A 16,006-nucleotide genomic window follows, 5' to 3' on the forward strand; every position below is an offset into this window, starting at 1 on the left:
AAACTCAGGCCACCATAATTCTAATTCTAATTTCACCGTTTAATCTTTAATTTTGTAACCGAAGGCTGACGATTACTATTAGGCATAAAACTTAAATTACCATTATTGGCATATAGGCATACAACTTAAATTGCCATTATTTGGCATTATAGGCATACAAATTAAATTGCCAGATTGCCATAAGGCAGAGCAAAAATTAAGTTGTATGACTTAAAGTATATTTCTTGTCTATGACATGAAAATTTAAATGTATGCAACATTGTAGCCTTTTATAATTCTAAAAATAAATTCTAAAATGTAGACAGAATTAAAAAAAAAGCCACATTGTGGCATTGATTAATAAAGATGAATTTCAAGAAGAAAAAAATACAAATTATTGTAATTGCAAAATAAAAACTGCCTAATCAATGGAAAATGCTTCAAGAAATTTTTTATTTACAGATGCAACTTGATGCATTTAATGATGATTGTGATCATGATGATAATGATGATGATGATGATGATCATCATCATCATCATCATCATCATCATCATCATCATCATCATCATCATCATCATCATCATCATTATCATAGTAAGGCTTGGGATATTTTATTTGTGATATTTCTACTAGAAAAGATTTTCGTCAAGGACTTGCAACTAATGCACACAATTAAATTGGGGTTATATACAGATTTAGGTCTTGGAAGAGTCATTTCAAGACATATAATTAATTATTTAATTAATTATATGTCTTGAAATGACTAAGGAAAAGTTAATTATATTTAGACATATAATTAACTTTTCCTTTTTCTTTTCTTTATTTTCCTTACTTTACAAAAATTGTTAACATACTGGATGGATTAGTATTTAATAATAAACTGTTACTACTATGTTATTTAAGTTATAAAACTTGCTGTACTTTTTTTCCAACTACTATAGTTGGAAAAAAAGTACAGCAAGTATGCTTTTACCAGGTTAGGGTTGCGTGCTATTGGTAATTGCATGCTATTGTTAGTACATTTTGTTTTTACTAATAAGAAACCTGTTAGTTTTCTGTTATCAAAGATACCTTTAATAGTTTGCAATAGTGCACTGAACAATTTGCAATAATATAAATATATTAAACATACATAATTACATTTTATTATAGAGTAATGTGTATAAATGCTAAACATCACAATGGCTAAATATTATACAAACATGGGTGAGCATGAGTCTTGCTGTGATGAAACTAATAACCTAAGTTTTGCTCTTGGTCCTGTATAGATTTCCAATGTCTTTGTCTTGGTGTTGGGTTGACTTTTTGATGTCTTGGTTTTGGAATTGGTCTTGAAGTTTTAAGTTTTGGTCTTGGTCTTAAGTCATAAAGTCTTAGTTTTAGCCCTAGTTTTACTGCCTTGACTACACCTCTATTGACTATTTATACATCAGAGTTTTACATCAGAGTTTTTAATTCTTTAACTCTTTTGAAATTTTTTTACTATTATAATAGCTTTTTACGATTTGTATTTTTTATTCGTATCATTTTCTTTTTAGAGCTTGAGCTTTTCCTCTTGGATTTTTACTATTATAATATTCTTTTTATATTTATTATTATAAGATGAATTTATCAGGGATAAGAAGCCTGACCTGACGGACCAAAATTATTTTGTGAAAACTAAATAATAGTTGTAAAATATCAACACATAACAATACCACAAGTTTATAAATTTCACAAATGTTCAACAAAAACACTGTTTTTAATTTAAGTAAATATTCCTAAATAAAATAACTCAGTGTTTCTTAGAACAAAAACACACATCTTTTTATAACAAGGTTTTAGTAAGATCTCTTTCGTTTGCTGAAATTTTTTTTTTCAAAAATCAACTAATAAGAACATTTAATTTAACTAACTTGTTCAACTAATGGCCTCCTCCAACTTGTAGTTGTTAGAAAACCAAACAAAGCGCATAATGATAATGCTGAAGCATCAAGATTGTTAACATAGCGAGTATAAACCACAATCTTGAGTAATTTTATAGGAAAACCAGCTTGCATCCAACAAGTTGATGCATCAAAAATAATTTTCATCATATCTTCCTTGCTGTAATTCTATGGAAAAAAAACATAAATATATACATATTTTGTACACACAATGTAAAAAAGTACTGCAAATTTTTTTTTATTAACACCCACATTATATGCATGCATTTTTATTAACACCCACATTATATGCATGCATTTTTATTAACACCCACATTATATGAAAACAAAAGGTATTTCATTTTACTTGTTTATACCCCATATGACAAGCTTTAAATGACCGGAGCTGATATTTGACTGGGGCTGGGGTTTGTAATATATATATATACAATTTATAATACACATATATATTGTATATATATATATATATATATATATATATATATATATATATATATATATATATATATGTATATATATATATACATATATATATATATATATATATATATATATATATATATATATATATATATATATATATATATATATATATATATATATATAATATAAAAGGCCATAATTTTGCATTGAATAATAAAAATAAATTTTTCAAAGAAAAAAATACTGAAATTTGTAACTGCAAGCAAAAAACTTGACTGCCCTATGAATGGCAAATGCTTATCAAAAAATATTATATACAAATGCATCGCTTCCTTGCAAAACAATCCTGATAAACAATATATTGGCTTAACCAAAGGCAAATGGAAAAAACATTATGCCAACCACAAACAATCTTGTAAACATAAAAAATACTTAAAAGAGACTATGCTGTCTAAATATATATGGCAACTAAAAGAAAAAAATATTAATTTTAAATTAAACTGGTCTGTCCTAAAAACTGCGCCTGTCTTTAATAACATTTCCAAAAAATGTATACAATGTTTACAAGAAAAATTTAAAATTATTACTTATTTAGATTAAGAAAATTTACTGAATAGAATAGCTGAATTAATTTCTAAATACAAACGTGAAAATAAGTTGTTTTTTTTAATTATAAAAACAAATGCCCAGTCCAAATTTATCTTAAAGAATTCTTTTCATGATTTTTTTATTATCTAATGTAGTTGATGCAACTTCCTGGTTGCAAAATACTGCAGTTATTACATAATTATTTATAACAATTCCCAACTTCCTGTGAAATAATTTTTCTATAATTTGAAATTTTTTATTTTTAGACAATCTTCCTGATGAAGCTACTGATGGTGAAACATAATGTTGAAGACAACAAAAAGTAGATAAGTGTTTTTACTAATTTTAATAAATATATATATATATATATATATATATATAGTCCCTGGCCATAATATTATGATCACCTCATTTTTTCCACATATTTTGTTTTCTAAGTTATTTTAAAGTAATTTTATGGTGAGTTTGTTATTATTACTAACTTATTATAAAATACTGACATCTATAGAACAAAATAGAAAGAATGCATTGTAAAGCAAGAAGTAATACTATTCCAGATAATAATTATTTAGGAGAAATGAATGATATTTGCCAGCATTGTGGTGCTAAGAAATTTCCTGATGAAACACATTTTTTATGATGCCATAATGGAAAGGTAGTTTTGTCGCAACTTTTATCATTTCCACAAGATTTACAAGATTTATTTAAAGGAAAATATGAAAATAGAAATGCAAATCTGAATTTTTTAAAATATATTAAAAATTATAATGCCTGTCTTTCTTTTGCTTCATTTAAAGCTAATGTAGTTCAACCCATGAATCATGGGCCACCATGTTTTAGAATATGTGGTCAAGTTTTTCACCATATAGGTAATCTTAGGCCAAATCAAGATGTTCTGCTGACATATTGTCAACTATACATATATGATCCACTTGCAGCAGTAAATTTTAGAATGATCTTTGCTTAAATGATTTAATGCCTTGATTGCAAACTATTATTAGTGTAGAGAACCCATTTGCTCTTGCATTTACAAACATGGCAGAAGTGGAAGATGAAGAAATTCGTCGAGCAGCTCTAGCAGGTTGCTCAGTGTAAGTTGTAAAAATGTTTTTACTTGAAGGGCAAGATAGACGTCGCTATAATCTTCCTTCACATAATGAAGTTCCAGTTGTATTTGTTGGTGAAGATGGTGCACCACCTGCGTCCAGGGAAGTTGTTATTTACCCAAGAGGTCATCCTCTTAAAACTTTATCAAGCATGTCTGCCATCTTGGATCCTATGGTTTTTCCTCCATTTTTTCCAAGGGGTGATGCTGGTTGGCATAATCAATTGGTTGGCATAATCAATTGGTTCACAACCCTGAACGTGCTATATTGGTTAGAAATCATGTTACATTATCTCAGTATTACAATTATAAACTTTCAGTTAGACAATTTTTTTCAACTCTTTTATGGCAAAAAACTGTTTCAGCAATATGTTGTTGATGCATATGTTAAAATTGAAGGCCAGTGTCTTACTCTCATCAGAAATAACCAAAACAAACTGAGAAGCAAGCAGTATGATGCCTTACACAAACATGTTAACAATCTTGGAAATGATCATTTTGTTAGACCAGAGCATGTTGTAATTTTGCCATCAACTTATGTAGGAAACCCCAGAGCTTTAAAAGAAAACTTTGAAGATGATATGGCTATAATTAAAAAGTAAGGTAAACAAGATCTTTTTTTTATTACTTTCACTTGCAACACAAAATGGCGTGAGATAACTGAAAATTTATATCCAGGTCAGACAGCAAATGATAGACCTGACTTGGTTACTCAAGTATTCAAACTCAAACTAAATAGCCTTCTCAATGACATTTTAAAATTAGGTGTGGTTTTAAATTAGGGAAAGTTGAAACACATGTTCAGGTTATCGAATTTCAAAAGCGTGGTTTGCCACATGTTCATATTTTACTTCACTTTGCAAATGAGGATAAGCTTGAAACAGCACATGATATCAATAATTTTATATCTGCAAAATTTCCAAATCCAATTGTTAATCGTGATCTTTATGATATTGTTAAAACTTGCATGATTCACGGTCCATGCGGCATACTGAATCGAAATTCTCACTGCATGAAAGATGGGGTGTGCAGCAAAAACTATCCTAAAGAATTTAATGCAAACACAGTAGCAGTTTATAATGGTTATCCACACTATAGACGTTGTGATAATTGTTTGGTTAACAATGTTAAAGGTAACAATCTAAATGACCGCATGGGTGGTGTTTACAATCTATGGTTATCAAAGAAATATCAAGCTCACATTAATGTTGAAGCTTGCATGTCTGTTAAGGCTGTTAAATATTTGTACAAATACATATGCAAGGGTAACGACTGTGCCAATATTTTAATAAATGAACAAATTAATCATGATAAAGTAAACACTTATTAAGATTGTCGTTATATTATTGCACCTGAAGCATTGTGGCGAATTTTCGAGTATCCAATAAGTCATATGTCACACACTATTATATGCCTTAAAGTTCATCTACCTGAAAATCAATTAGTGTATTTTAGAGAAAGAGCAGAACAAATGGCTTTAGATTGTGCAGCTCAACGTGATACGCACCTAATGGCATGGTTTAAATACTGAAAATGAAAGAGCACATTGCTATTCGTATGTAGACATTCCATATCACTTTATATTTTATGATAAACATTGTAAACGGAAGGTTAGACAAAGGGGTGGTAATAGGGTGATAGTAAGAATGTATAAAGTTAATCCAACTGGAGAATTATTTTTTCTAAGACTGTTACTTTTGCAGGCAAAAAGAGCAACATCTTGGGGAGATGTGCGTACTGTTAATGATATTGTTCTTGAAACATTTCATGAAGCATGTGTTTCAAAAGGTTTGTTGCAAGACGACACTGAATGGCAGAATACTCTGTCTGAGGCAGTTTTAACGCATATGCCAAAGCAAATTAGACAGTCGTTTTCAATAATTTTGACCTTTCGTGAACCTGACAATCCTTTAAATCTCTGGGATACATACAAAGCTTTTATGATGGAAGATTTCATTCACCGCTCAGTCCCACTTTTAATAGTTAAACAAGCTACACTTCGTCAAATTGAAAAGATCATTAATCAAAGTGGTAAAACGCTGGCTGATTACAATCTGCCTGATGAGTTTATAGGCTTAAATGTAAAAAATTTTGATGAAAATGTTCAACAATCTATTGACGAAGCCAATTGAATGAGACTGTTGCTTAATGTCAATCAATTATATGTATGTAATGCTATCCTTGCTGCACTGAATGAGCAATCAAGTGTAGAAAATCAACATTCTAGATTGTTTTTCATGGATGGACCAGCTGGTAGTGGAAAAACCTTTACGCATAATTATTTGGTTGCTGAAACCATAACTAGGGCTTGAAATCTGCTACAGTTGCATGGACTGGCATAGCAGCAAGTCTTCTTACAAATGGATCTACATCGCATGGCTTATTCAAACTTCCTGTTCCAATATTGGATAATAGTACATGTAATATAACTCCTAACTCTATACGTGGGCATTTTTTAAGACAAGTCACTTTGTTTTTGCTTGATGAAACATCCATGATACCTAAACATGCCTTAAATGCAATTGATAATTAAAAGATATTTGCAACAACAACTTTCTGTTGGGAGGAAAAGTCATTCTTTTTGGTGGTGACTTTAGGCAAATTCTGCCTGTTGTGAAATGAGGACAACCAGCTGAAATAGTAGAATCATGTATAAAATGTTCTTTACAGTGGCAATGGGTGCAGAAGTTTTCGTTAACTGATAAGTATATAAGAGTATAAGATGGGGGAGAAGAATTTTCCCAATGGCTACTAAAACTTGGGAATGGAACAATAACAATACCTGTCCGTTTAAAGGATGCATTGAAATACCAAATCAGTGCATTATTAGAGAAAATGAATTGATTGTTGAAAAAATTTTTGGAGATGCTGAACAAAATGATTATTCTAAAAGCGTGATTTTAACACCAACTAATGTTAATTCATTATCAATCAATGAAGAAGTGCTTGAATGTCTGCAGGGTGTGGTCAAAATTTATTTAAGTGCTGATCAAATTGAGACTGATGACCTTAATGAAAGAAATAACTTTCCTGTTGAGTTTTTTAACAGCTTAACTCCTTCAGGTATGCCATCTCATTGTTTAAAATTGAAAATTGGTTGTGTAATTATTCTACTTAGAAATTTAGATCTCAAAGCTGGGTTATGCAATGGTACTAAAATGAAAGTTTGTGCTCTTCAAAATAATTATATTAACGCAGAGGTTTTGACAGGTGTTTCTGGTGGTAAACGGGTATTTGTTCCACAAATTCAGTTAGCTCCATCGGATTCTAATTTACCTTTTGTTCTGAAACGTCGTCAGTTTCCTGTCAGATTGGCTTATTCAATGACAATTAATAAAAGTCAAGGTCAAACATTTGATAGAGTGGGAGAATATCTAAAAAAACCGTGTTTCTCTCATGGTCAACTATATGTTGCATGTTCAAGAACTAGAGCATATATTAGTTTGTTTTTCAAAATTTATAAACATTTCATGTATGGTAGGTGAAAAGTGTTACACAAATAATGTTATATTTTCTAATGTTCTTAATTTATTTCTCATTTTGAAAATTTACTGTGTGTAGATTGTGAGCACATTTTGTATGTATACCTTTATTTATTATTTTAATTTTTTTTTCATAGCTTTTGATAAATATATTTGTCATTTAATATTGTTATAAAATATGTTTATATGTGTTATATAAAATCATATTTGTTTATAGTTGTATATATGTTTAAATTATGTTGTTTCCATGTTTTTAAAGTGGTGTGACTTGGCATTATGTTGATCAAGATTGATAACTTTGCCAGCCAAGCCGTGTACTTATAGCAGAGGTGTGACTCGGCAGCATTTAGTGCCAGGTGATGTTACTGCTTTAGAGCTAGATTGTGTTTTCTAGCCTTTTTTAATTATTCTGGAAACTCATAATAATGTCTGTTAATGTTTAGCGTAATGTGTATGAGAGAGTATGCAACCTTGATCTTCAAATCTAGGATGCTTTAGTGTCCTAAATTTGAAGTAATTGAATAACTAATATTGAATATAAAAACAAATATACTTTTACGTATTTATATTTTTAGTAAAAAGATAAATATAGTTAACTTTAAATTGGTTTTCTAATTTTGCCTTTCATATTTTAATTTGGTTTGTCATTTTCATTGGATTTTAGGATCAAGGGTGCAAATATGCTATCGTTATGTGTTATTGTTGTGATGTTTTGTGTTGATAGACAGCTTGGCGTAACTTCCTGTTGGTGTCTATTGTTAAAAATAAATAATAGGTAGTTTCATTATTGGAACTTACTGCTTTTATTTATGTACTAAAAGCCATGACTTTAAGTTTAAAGTTTAAAAAACATTTTTCTAAAAATGCAATTTATATCTCATTTGAATTTTTTTTTAGTATTGTTAATCCGTTTGTACTTCGAAACAGATTTTATAGTTACATTTTCGATAAATGTTTTTATTAACTGCAATGTCAAAATAGGTTACTATAAATAGGTAAATCGATTTTCAGTTCTTATGTGGTGTTTTTTTTTTTTTTCTGTTTTTTTTTTTTGTAATTATGACATCATAATTCCATTATTTTTTTTATTTTAGATTTACAATTGATGCATTTATACAATGTATAAAAAAAGCAACCTAATTTCCTTTTATTGTAAATTTTTGTTAGTTAAAATGATATAAATATATGCAATTAGTTCAATTTTTTTTTATATTTCTATTTTATGCCTAATAATTTGTTGTACGTAACTTAGGGGATCTTTTTAAACGGGGATCGTAACTAAAAACAAACTAAAAACCTTTGAAAACATGGAGAATACTGTAGTTTTGCACATTTGTCAAATATTGAGTTACTTAAGTTTTATAACATGTTTAACTAATTAATTAGCTTAGTTTACATTTACAACACTTTTGAGGAAAGAAAGAAAAAATTCTTATATATGTAAATCATTGTTTTTCATTTAATTATTTTGGTAAAAGGTCTACATCAAAAACTTCATTACTCTTAAGAAAAAAAACTATATTCACCTGGCCACCATTAAGGCAAAAAGAGAGAAGGGACCTCTTTGTTAGTGTCAAAATATTTAAGAATTAAAATTCGAGTAACAAAAGGAATTTTTAGTAAATGGTAGCAAGTTACCATTTACTAAAAACTATTGAAACGAAGAGGCCATACAAATAATATAAAAATTATGTGTTGAACAGACTTAACAAGACCCGGGTGCGGTCAGTTTGGTTTACAAACATGAAACGTCACGTTGAAAACTATGAATGTAACATAACCTTTAAAAGCCAATTTAAAACAAAGATCAAAGTTTACATATTTTTTTCAATTTGTTATACACATGTTTGATTGTAAATTAAACTTTTTTTCAAACATATTTGTACTCAATTGCTTAGTTATTTTTAATGTATTTATTTAGTTGTGTGCATTTAACGTTTTGAAGACAATTTTCTTTTTTAAAGAAAAATGTATCACAGGGATACCAAAAAAACTATAACTCCTGTATAATTTACATTCACTTCTTATTATCTAATTATTATTCAATCTTATTGATTAATTAAAGTTCATGTTATAAATAATATAACAAGAATTAAGCTTTAGTTTTTTGTCACTTTAAAGCAATATGAAGTGTTATTATTTTGTGTCATTAATTAAAAACATATCGTGTTAAACTTAGTAATGTCAAGGAAAATGGCTCTGCCTTAAACACTGATATGACCTATGTCAGTTGTAAATTACTCTAATAATGTTAAATAATTGGTAAATTATTTTACCTCATACTTTTTATGTTAATTTGACAGATGTTTTAATTTTTTTTAATTTGAAGGCGTTTTTCTAAAAGGGTAGGGGAAAGCGTGCACCCTTGATCATAAAATCCAGGGTGCATTATGTTAATAACATTCTCCTAAATTAATTATAATCGTAAAACTAATATTAATTATAAAAAATATAAATATACTTTCTTAAAGTTTATTAGAACCATAAATATAGAAAACTCAAAAATAGTTTTATAATTTTGTCTTTCGTAAATTTTTGTTTAGTTTTTTTCCCCCAGGATTTAAGAATCAAGTGTGAATACTTTCCCCTATTAGTTAATGTTTTGCAACTTTAAATTGTGGAAAACAGCCACTATAAATTATTTATGTAACGGATTGACCATAACCCGTATTACTGGTTGCTTTCTGCTAGTATTGCTGGTTGCTTTACCCATATTGCTGGTTGCTTTACCCGTATTGCTGGTTGCTTTACCCGTAATGCTGGTTGCTTTACCCGTATTACTGTTGCTTTCTGCTAGTTATTTATAAATAGAACAAATAAGAGTGTTCCAATTTACAACCTCTGTGTTCCAATTTACAACCTCTGTGGCACAGCAGCTGATAATGCTGCTGTGCCACAAGGGTTGGTAATTGGAACAATATCACAATTCTTCATTTTTTTTCTTTTAAAAGACTTCAAACCATTGCGCTGTGAGACCAATATCAATCTTTTACAGGAACTGTATCAATTGCCCTGGCAAAAATCAAAATAATGACATCAACATTCTCTAAGGTGATTGAAGTAAAATCTAGTAATTTAACTAGATTTGTTGGACATGATTTATTTTCAACAAAACTATGCTGTTGCCTGACTATTAGTTTAAACTTATTCAAGTGTACATCTAATTATGCCTTCCATTATTTTACATGCAATTGAGGTAAGTGATACCAGTCAGTAGTTTCCTGCTTAAGTTTCTTTGCCTTTTTTGTACAAGGGAGTGATATTTACTGATCTAAATTGCAATTGCAATTTGCTAGTTTCAAACGACTCTTCAAAAATGCATATGTGGAACGGTAAAGGCTGATACACAGTTCTTTAAAATAGCTGAATGTAAATTATCAACATTACTTGATTTATTTTTTTCCATGTTTTTTAATCGTAGAAGGTCATCTTCATATGTAAAATCTTCAATTGTCATGATGAATATTTCAGTTGTTCTTAATTCAAATGAAGACAGATGATCATCGTCTTCTTTTACCAATGCAGATTATAAATTTTTGTTTAAGATTTTGGCAATACCTTTTAAATTTTGAGTTGTTACACCATTTGCTTTCTCTGTTGCTTTTATAGAATTTTTAAATACTTGTCGACTTTTCATGTAGCTGTATATTTTTTTAATCTTATCAGCTACTTTTTTGCAAATCATCATTTATTTAAATTTCAATAATGGGTCTTTCCATTTACGTGCACAGTTTTTGTATCTTAAACTTCGTTTGCTAGTGACTAGAAACTTTAGAGTAGCATTTACCCCAAGAATTTAATGTCTTTTTAATTGGAGTAAAATAATTATACAGCGACATATCCAAGCCAATTTTGATAATTTCTACCCAAACTTAATTTAAAACAATTTTATATTAGCTCCAAGTTTGTCATAAAAAAACTAAAATAAAACAATTCTTTACTACTTATTTTCTTGCTGTTTTGTCATAAAATTTGTTATGATAATTACAAAATTAATGTCGTTTAGAAAAAGCAACATTTGAAAAACGGCTTTTAACACAGATTATAAATTTATTTTAAGTCAATCAGAATGTTTAATTCAAATTAATGAAATATAGAATATGTTTCGATTGGATTAATATGTAAAACACACACTTTGATTGGATTAAAATATAAAATGCTTAGCATGTTATACTTTCAAATAAAAACATTAACTTTTTTTAAATAATTCTAATATGAGTTTCTCTTTTCCATTTACGATTTTATAAATATAATTTACATTGCAATTTTTTTTTATATACATATTTGCTGATTTATTTACTAAAAGTTACAATATGTAAATAAAATAAACAAATTAGCTATGATATACATTACAGTGTATAGAGCCTAACAACAGTAGGTGTCAGATTGTAACAGATTAAACAGATTGTTGCATTAAACTATATGAGCTTTAAACTTTTTCATTAAAATAAACTGCAAAATTGCATTAAAAATATTTTAATTAATAAAATAAATAATAAAATAAAGTCTTTTGAATCGTAATAAAACTATAATTATCACGCCAAAAAACTTGATTTAAAAAGTAAGAGAAGAACAAAAAAAAAAGTTATTAACTTTTAAATGAATTAATTAAAACTTTGAATGAATTGACCTTGTTATGCAATAAATACTCTATGTAATAAAGTTTTTAGTCCATATAAGAGACCAATACAAATATTGTCTAATAAATGTTATAGTTAATGCTTGCTTATGAAATTTTATAGTTAATACTTTTCTCGTGAAAAGCAATAAGGAAATAAATATGATTTTATTAGTAATTATATTAATAAGTGAATAAAGCAAATAAATAAAAATTAAGTAATAATAAATAAAGTAAATAAAAAATAGCAGCAAATCGATGTTGACCTTAAAGATGTCATGTTGTAATAATAGTAACATTATTTTAGTTAATTATTTATATCTTTATTTGGAAAAACGTAAAATACTAGGGTGAGGTATATTATATATAATATTATATATAAATCTTTCATATTTGTGTTTTAGAAAAAAGAAAGAAAAATCTCCTCTAAATTTAGACAGTATTTTTAGACCGGTATCCCCAAAAAATTTATGGTTAGCTTCAGTCAAATCTGAATCTGGAAGGCAAATATCTTTATGTTAAACTTCTCAAATTTTCAGCTGATGCTTAGATTCAGCTGATTTAAAAAGATGTGGGCCTGGTTTATTACTTTAAAACTTAGCTATCTAAACAATTTCTCTTGATTCTTGATATTGATATCTCTTATTCTTGAGCTTAGAAATTTCATTTACTTTTGACTCACCTTCTTTGATTTTATTTTTATATTTTCTTTAGTTAGTTTGGCTATTCCATAAATAATAACATTTTTTGCTCTTCTCTTTTTCTCATCTAATTCATTAATGGCTACACTTGTTAAAATAAATTAATTCATTAATGGCTACACTTGTTAAAATTAGCTGTTCTATTGGCTTCTTTTTGTATACAGATATACTACCTTGATTCAGCTTCTTTATTTATTTCTGTTTTCAGATTTTGAATGTTTTTGCCATTTTTAATTTTTGTTGTTGTTTTCAAGTTATTTAATGTTTCGACTTTTTGTTGTTTTAAGTGTTGTTTTAATTTTTTTTTACTGAAAATAGTTAGTAGATTTATTAGATACCACTAAAAATATTTTTCAATCAAAAATAAAGCATAGAATAACATAAACTTAATGCAATTAAAGCATTGTACAAATATCATAAAAGAGCTTAATATATTGTTAAAGTTAAATTAAAAAACTTAAAATACTAGCCTGATCTCCAGAAGCTAAAAGGGGCATTACCACAGTTAAATCATTTTTTCCTAATGCAACAAGTGTCCCAAACACTTCTGCTATAGATCTTATTGGGTTTCGGAAACTTCCTTCATAACATAATATTTTGTTCATAGGTAAATTATTAAGTTGTTTTGACCACCAAGAGGAAAATACTTTACAAACTTCCTCTTTATTTTTAGATAATTCTGCAACTGATACCTTCAAATCTCTATATAAAGCCCCAATCACAGATCCAGGTGTAGGTTCATAATCTCCTGAAACAAATATAAAACTGTATTTATTTAATAGTATTAACAAAGTTATTACATATTACAATTATTCATATCTTAATCATATATTACCAGATTTCAAGAAATTTCTGAATCTAAAATAAAACACAGAACATCTTCAAAACTATTACAGGTCAAAGTACTGTATAAACACATTTAATCTACTGCATAGGCATCCTAAAAAGAAATTAATATAACAACATTAAAGAGAGCAACTGTAATATTAAAAAGAACAACTAAGTTTGTAATGTAGGCCATGTTGGCAATTACAACAATTGTGATTGCCAACATGGAAATGTTTAAGGTATCACAACAATTGTGATGCCTTCCCTTAAAATTATGAAACATTCCCTTTAAATGTTTACATGTATATATATATATATATGTATATATATATATATATATATATATATATATATATATATATATATATATATATACATATATATATATATACATATATATATATACATATATATATATATATATATATATATATATATATATATACATATATATATATATATATATACATATATATATATATATATATATATATATATATATATATATATATATATATATATATATATATATATATATATATATATATATTATATATAATAAAAATCTTGTTATACTTTTTTTATATGCCAATAATTTTTGCTTGAAAACATATTTATTATATTTAATTTTTGCTTGAAAACATACTTATTATATTTTTGCTTACAAATAAATTTGCTATATTTACATTATGTTTTTTACAATTTAAGCTTACAAACTATTCTTAAAATACCAATAAATAATAAAGTACATATATATTGATAAAAAGATGGGCAAACTTTTTAATAGATAATTGTTGATACCTAAATTAGTTCATAATGATTGTAAAAAAATGTGTTGTTGTGAATGTTTTATTTCTCACAACAAGGTTGTAACCTTAAGTTTAGAAAAAATTGTTTAGAATGCAAAAGTAATCTTAACAAATAATTAAGCCTTTGAGTACAGCAAACCAGATTATGACAGTTCTGGTAAAGTATGGCAGTTAACTATCATGGTTTTTAAAAGTGATCTTTAAAACTATTATATTTACTGCAAAAATAATGGTTTTTAAATTTTCAAGTAATACCATTAAAGTTTTTTTACTCATAGCATTTATAAAGAAGACAACTCCATGTAAAAAAAGAAATAAAAATACCAGTAGAAGTAAATGTTTTTTTAATAAAGATAAAAATAATTTTATTAGATAAAATAATTTTTTTATTATTACCTATTTCAATAACATTCATCACTTATACTGCAACATACCGCACCATACCGCAACAATAATCCCTTATATCGTAAAGGCATTTCTGTTAGAAGGTTTTTTTTTAAACCATTAAGCTAATTTTTTAGAATTTAACAAAGTAAACAATATTTAAGGACCTACCCAACATCTAGGTGTCATTAATAGATCAAGCAATAAATGATAAATATCTTAAAAATAAGATCATTTCTCGGGATTGTTATTAATATGTATCTCATCAAGAACGCTAATATTATACTACACTCATTATAACTCACCCTTGTAGATATGCTCCCTGGTTTGTGTAACACTGCTTTCAACTTATACTTAGGCTTATTTATTATGTAGTTGGAAGGAGACCTAATGCAACAGAGGGAGACCTAATGCAACACTTGGTCTATTAAATTAAAATTAAAAAAATCAGACTTTTTGCATATTAATTAGACTTTATTAATTCATTAACTTGAAATAGCAAAATGTTTTAAATGGGTTAAACATAAATTTTCAAATCACTGATTAAAATTTTTATTTTCATTTTTATATATTTATATTCAGTGGTGTAAGTCGAGGAGAGGAGAGAAATGGGGGGGGGGGGGAGGAGAGACAATGAATAAAACACATTCCAATGTTGTTATTGTAACTTGGATATTACCAACAATTTTATTTTAGAACTTTGTTTTCTTTAGGTTGGGGGGGGGGAGGGGTTAGCCCATTAGGTTGCCCAATACTCTAAGTCAGTTTATGCAACTCTCACTCTAATATATGTTGTAGCATGGTCAAATTTAATTTATATTCTTCATACAAGTCTTACTCATTTTAATAAACATTAAGCATTTTTAAGAATAAAACATTTTAGATACTATGTTATTAATAGTAGGTGTGTTCTCACCAACACACCCACCCTTAATTCTAAGATAGATCTCTGATATTTGCTGGTGGTTTGTAATAAAATAAAAATTGAATAAAAATTACAAATTTAATTAAAAAAATTTTTATGGAAAAATATATATTATTAGATGGTAATAATAGTTGTTTAGTGCTTCTCTCGCCATCGTGCTAGATATGCACGGTGGCGAGAGAACAATTTATATTTGTAGCCCCCTTTTACATCTGTTTTTTGATACCAGGTTATAGGC

General features: G+C 27.5%; 1 protein-coding gene across 1 annotated transcript in view; it reads right to left on the reverse strand.

The window, feature by feature from the left end:
- LOC100204663 (uncharacterized) overlaps window positions 1-16,006 on the reverse strand; it is a 57,243-nt gene that overhangs the window by 23,208 nt on the left and 18,029 nt on the right. Inside the window, exons 2-3 of the mRNA XM_065818917.1 lie at window positions 13,293-13,570; window positions 1,876-2,073 (exon numbers count right to left, since the gene is read on the reverse strand). Of these exons, the coding sequence (XP_065674989.1) occupies window positions 1,876-2,073; window positions 13,293-13,570 (476 nt within the window). The remainder of the gene's footprint in view (window positions 1-1,875; window positions 2,074-13,292; window positions 13,571-16,006) is intronic.

The sequence above is a fragment of the Hydra vulgaris genome, chromosome 15 (genome assembly GCF_038396675.1).
Source record: "Hydra vulgaris chromosome 15, alternate assembly HydraT2T_AEP".
Lineage (NCBI taxonomy): Eukaryota > Metazoa > Cnidaria > Hydrozoa > Anthoathecata > Hydridae > Hydra > Hydra vulgaris.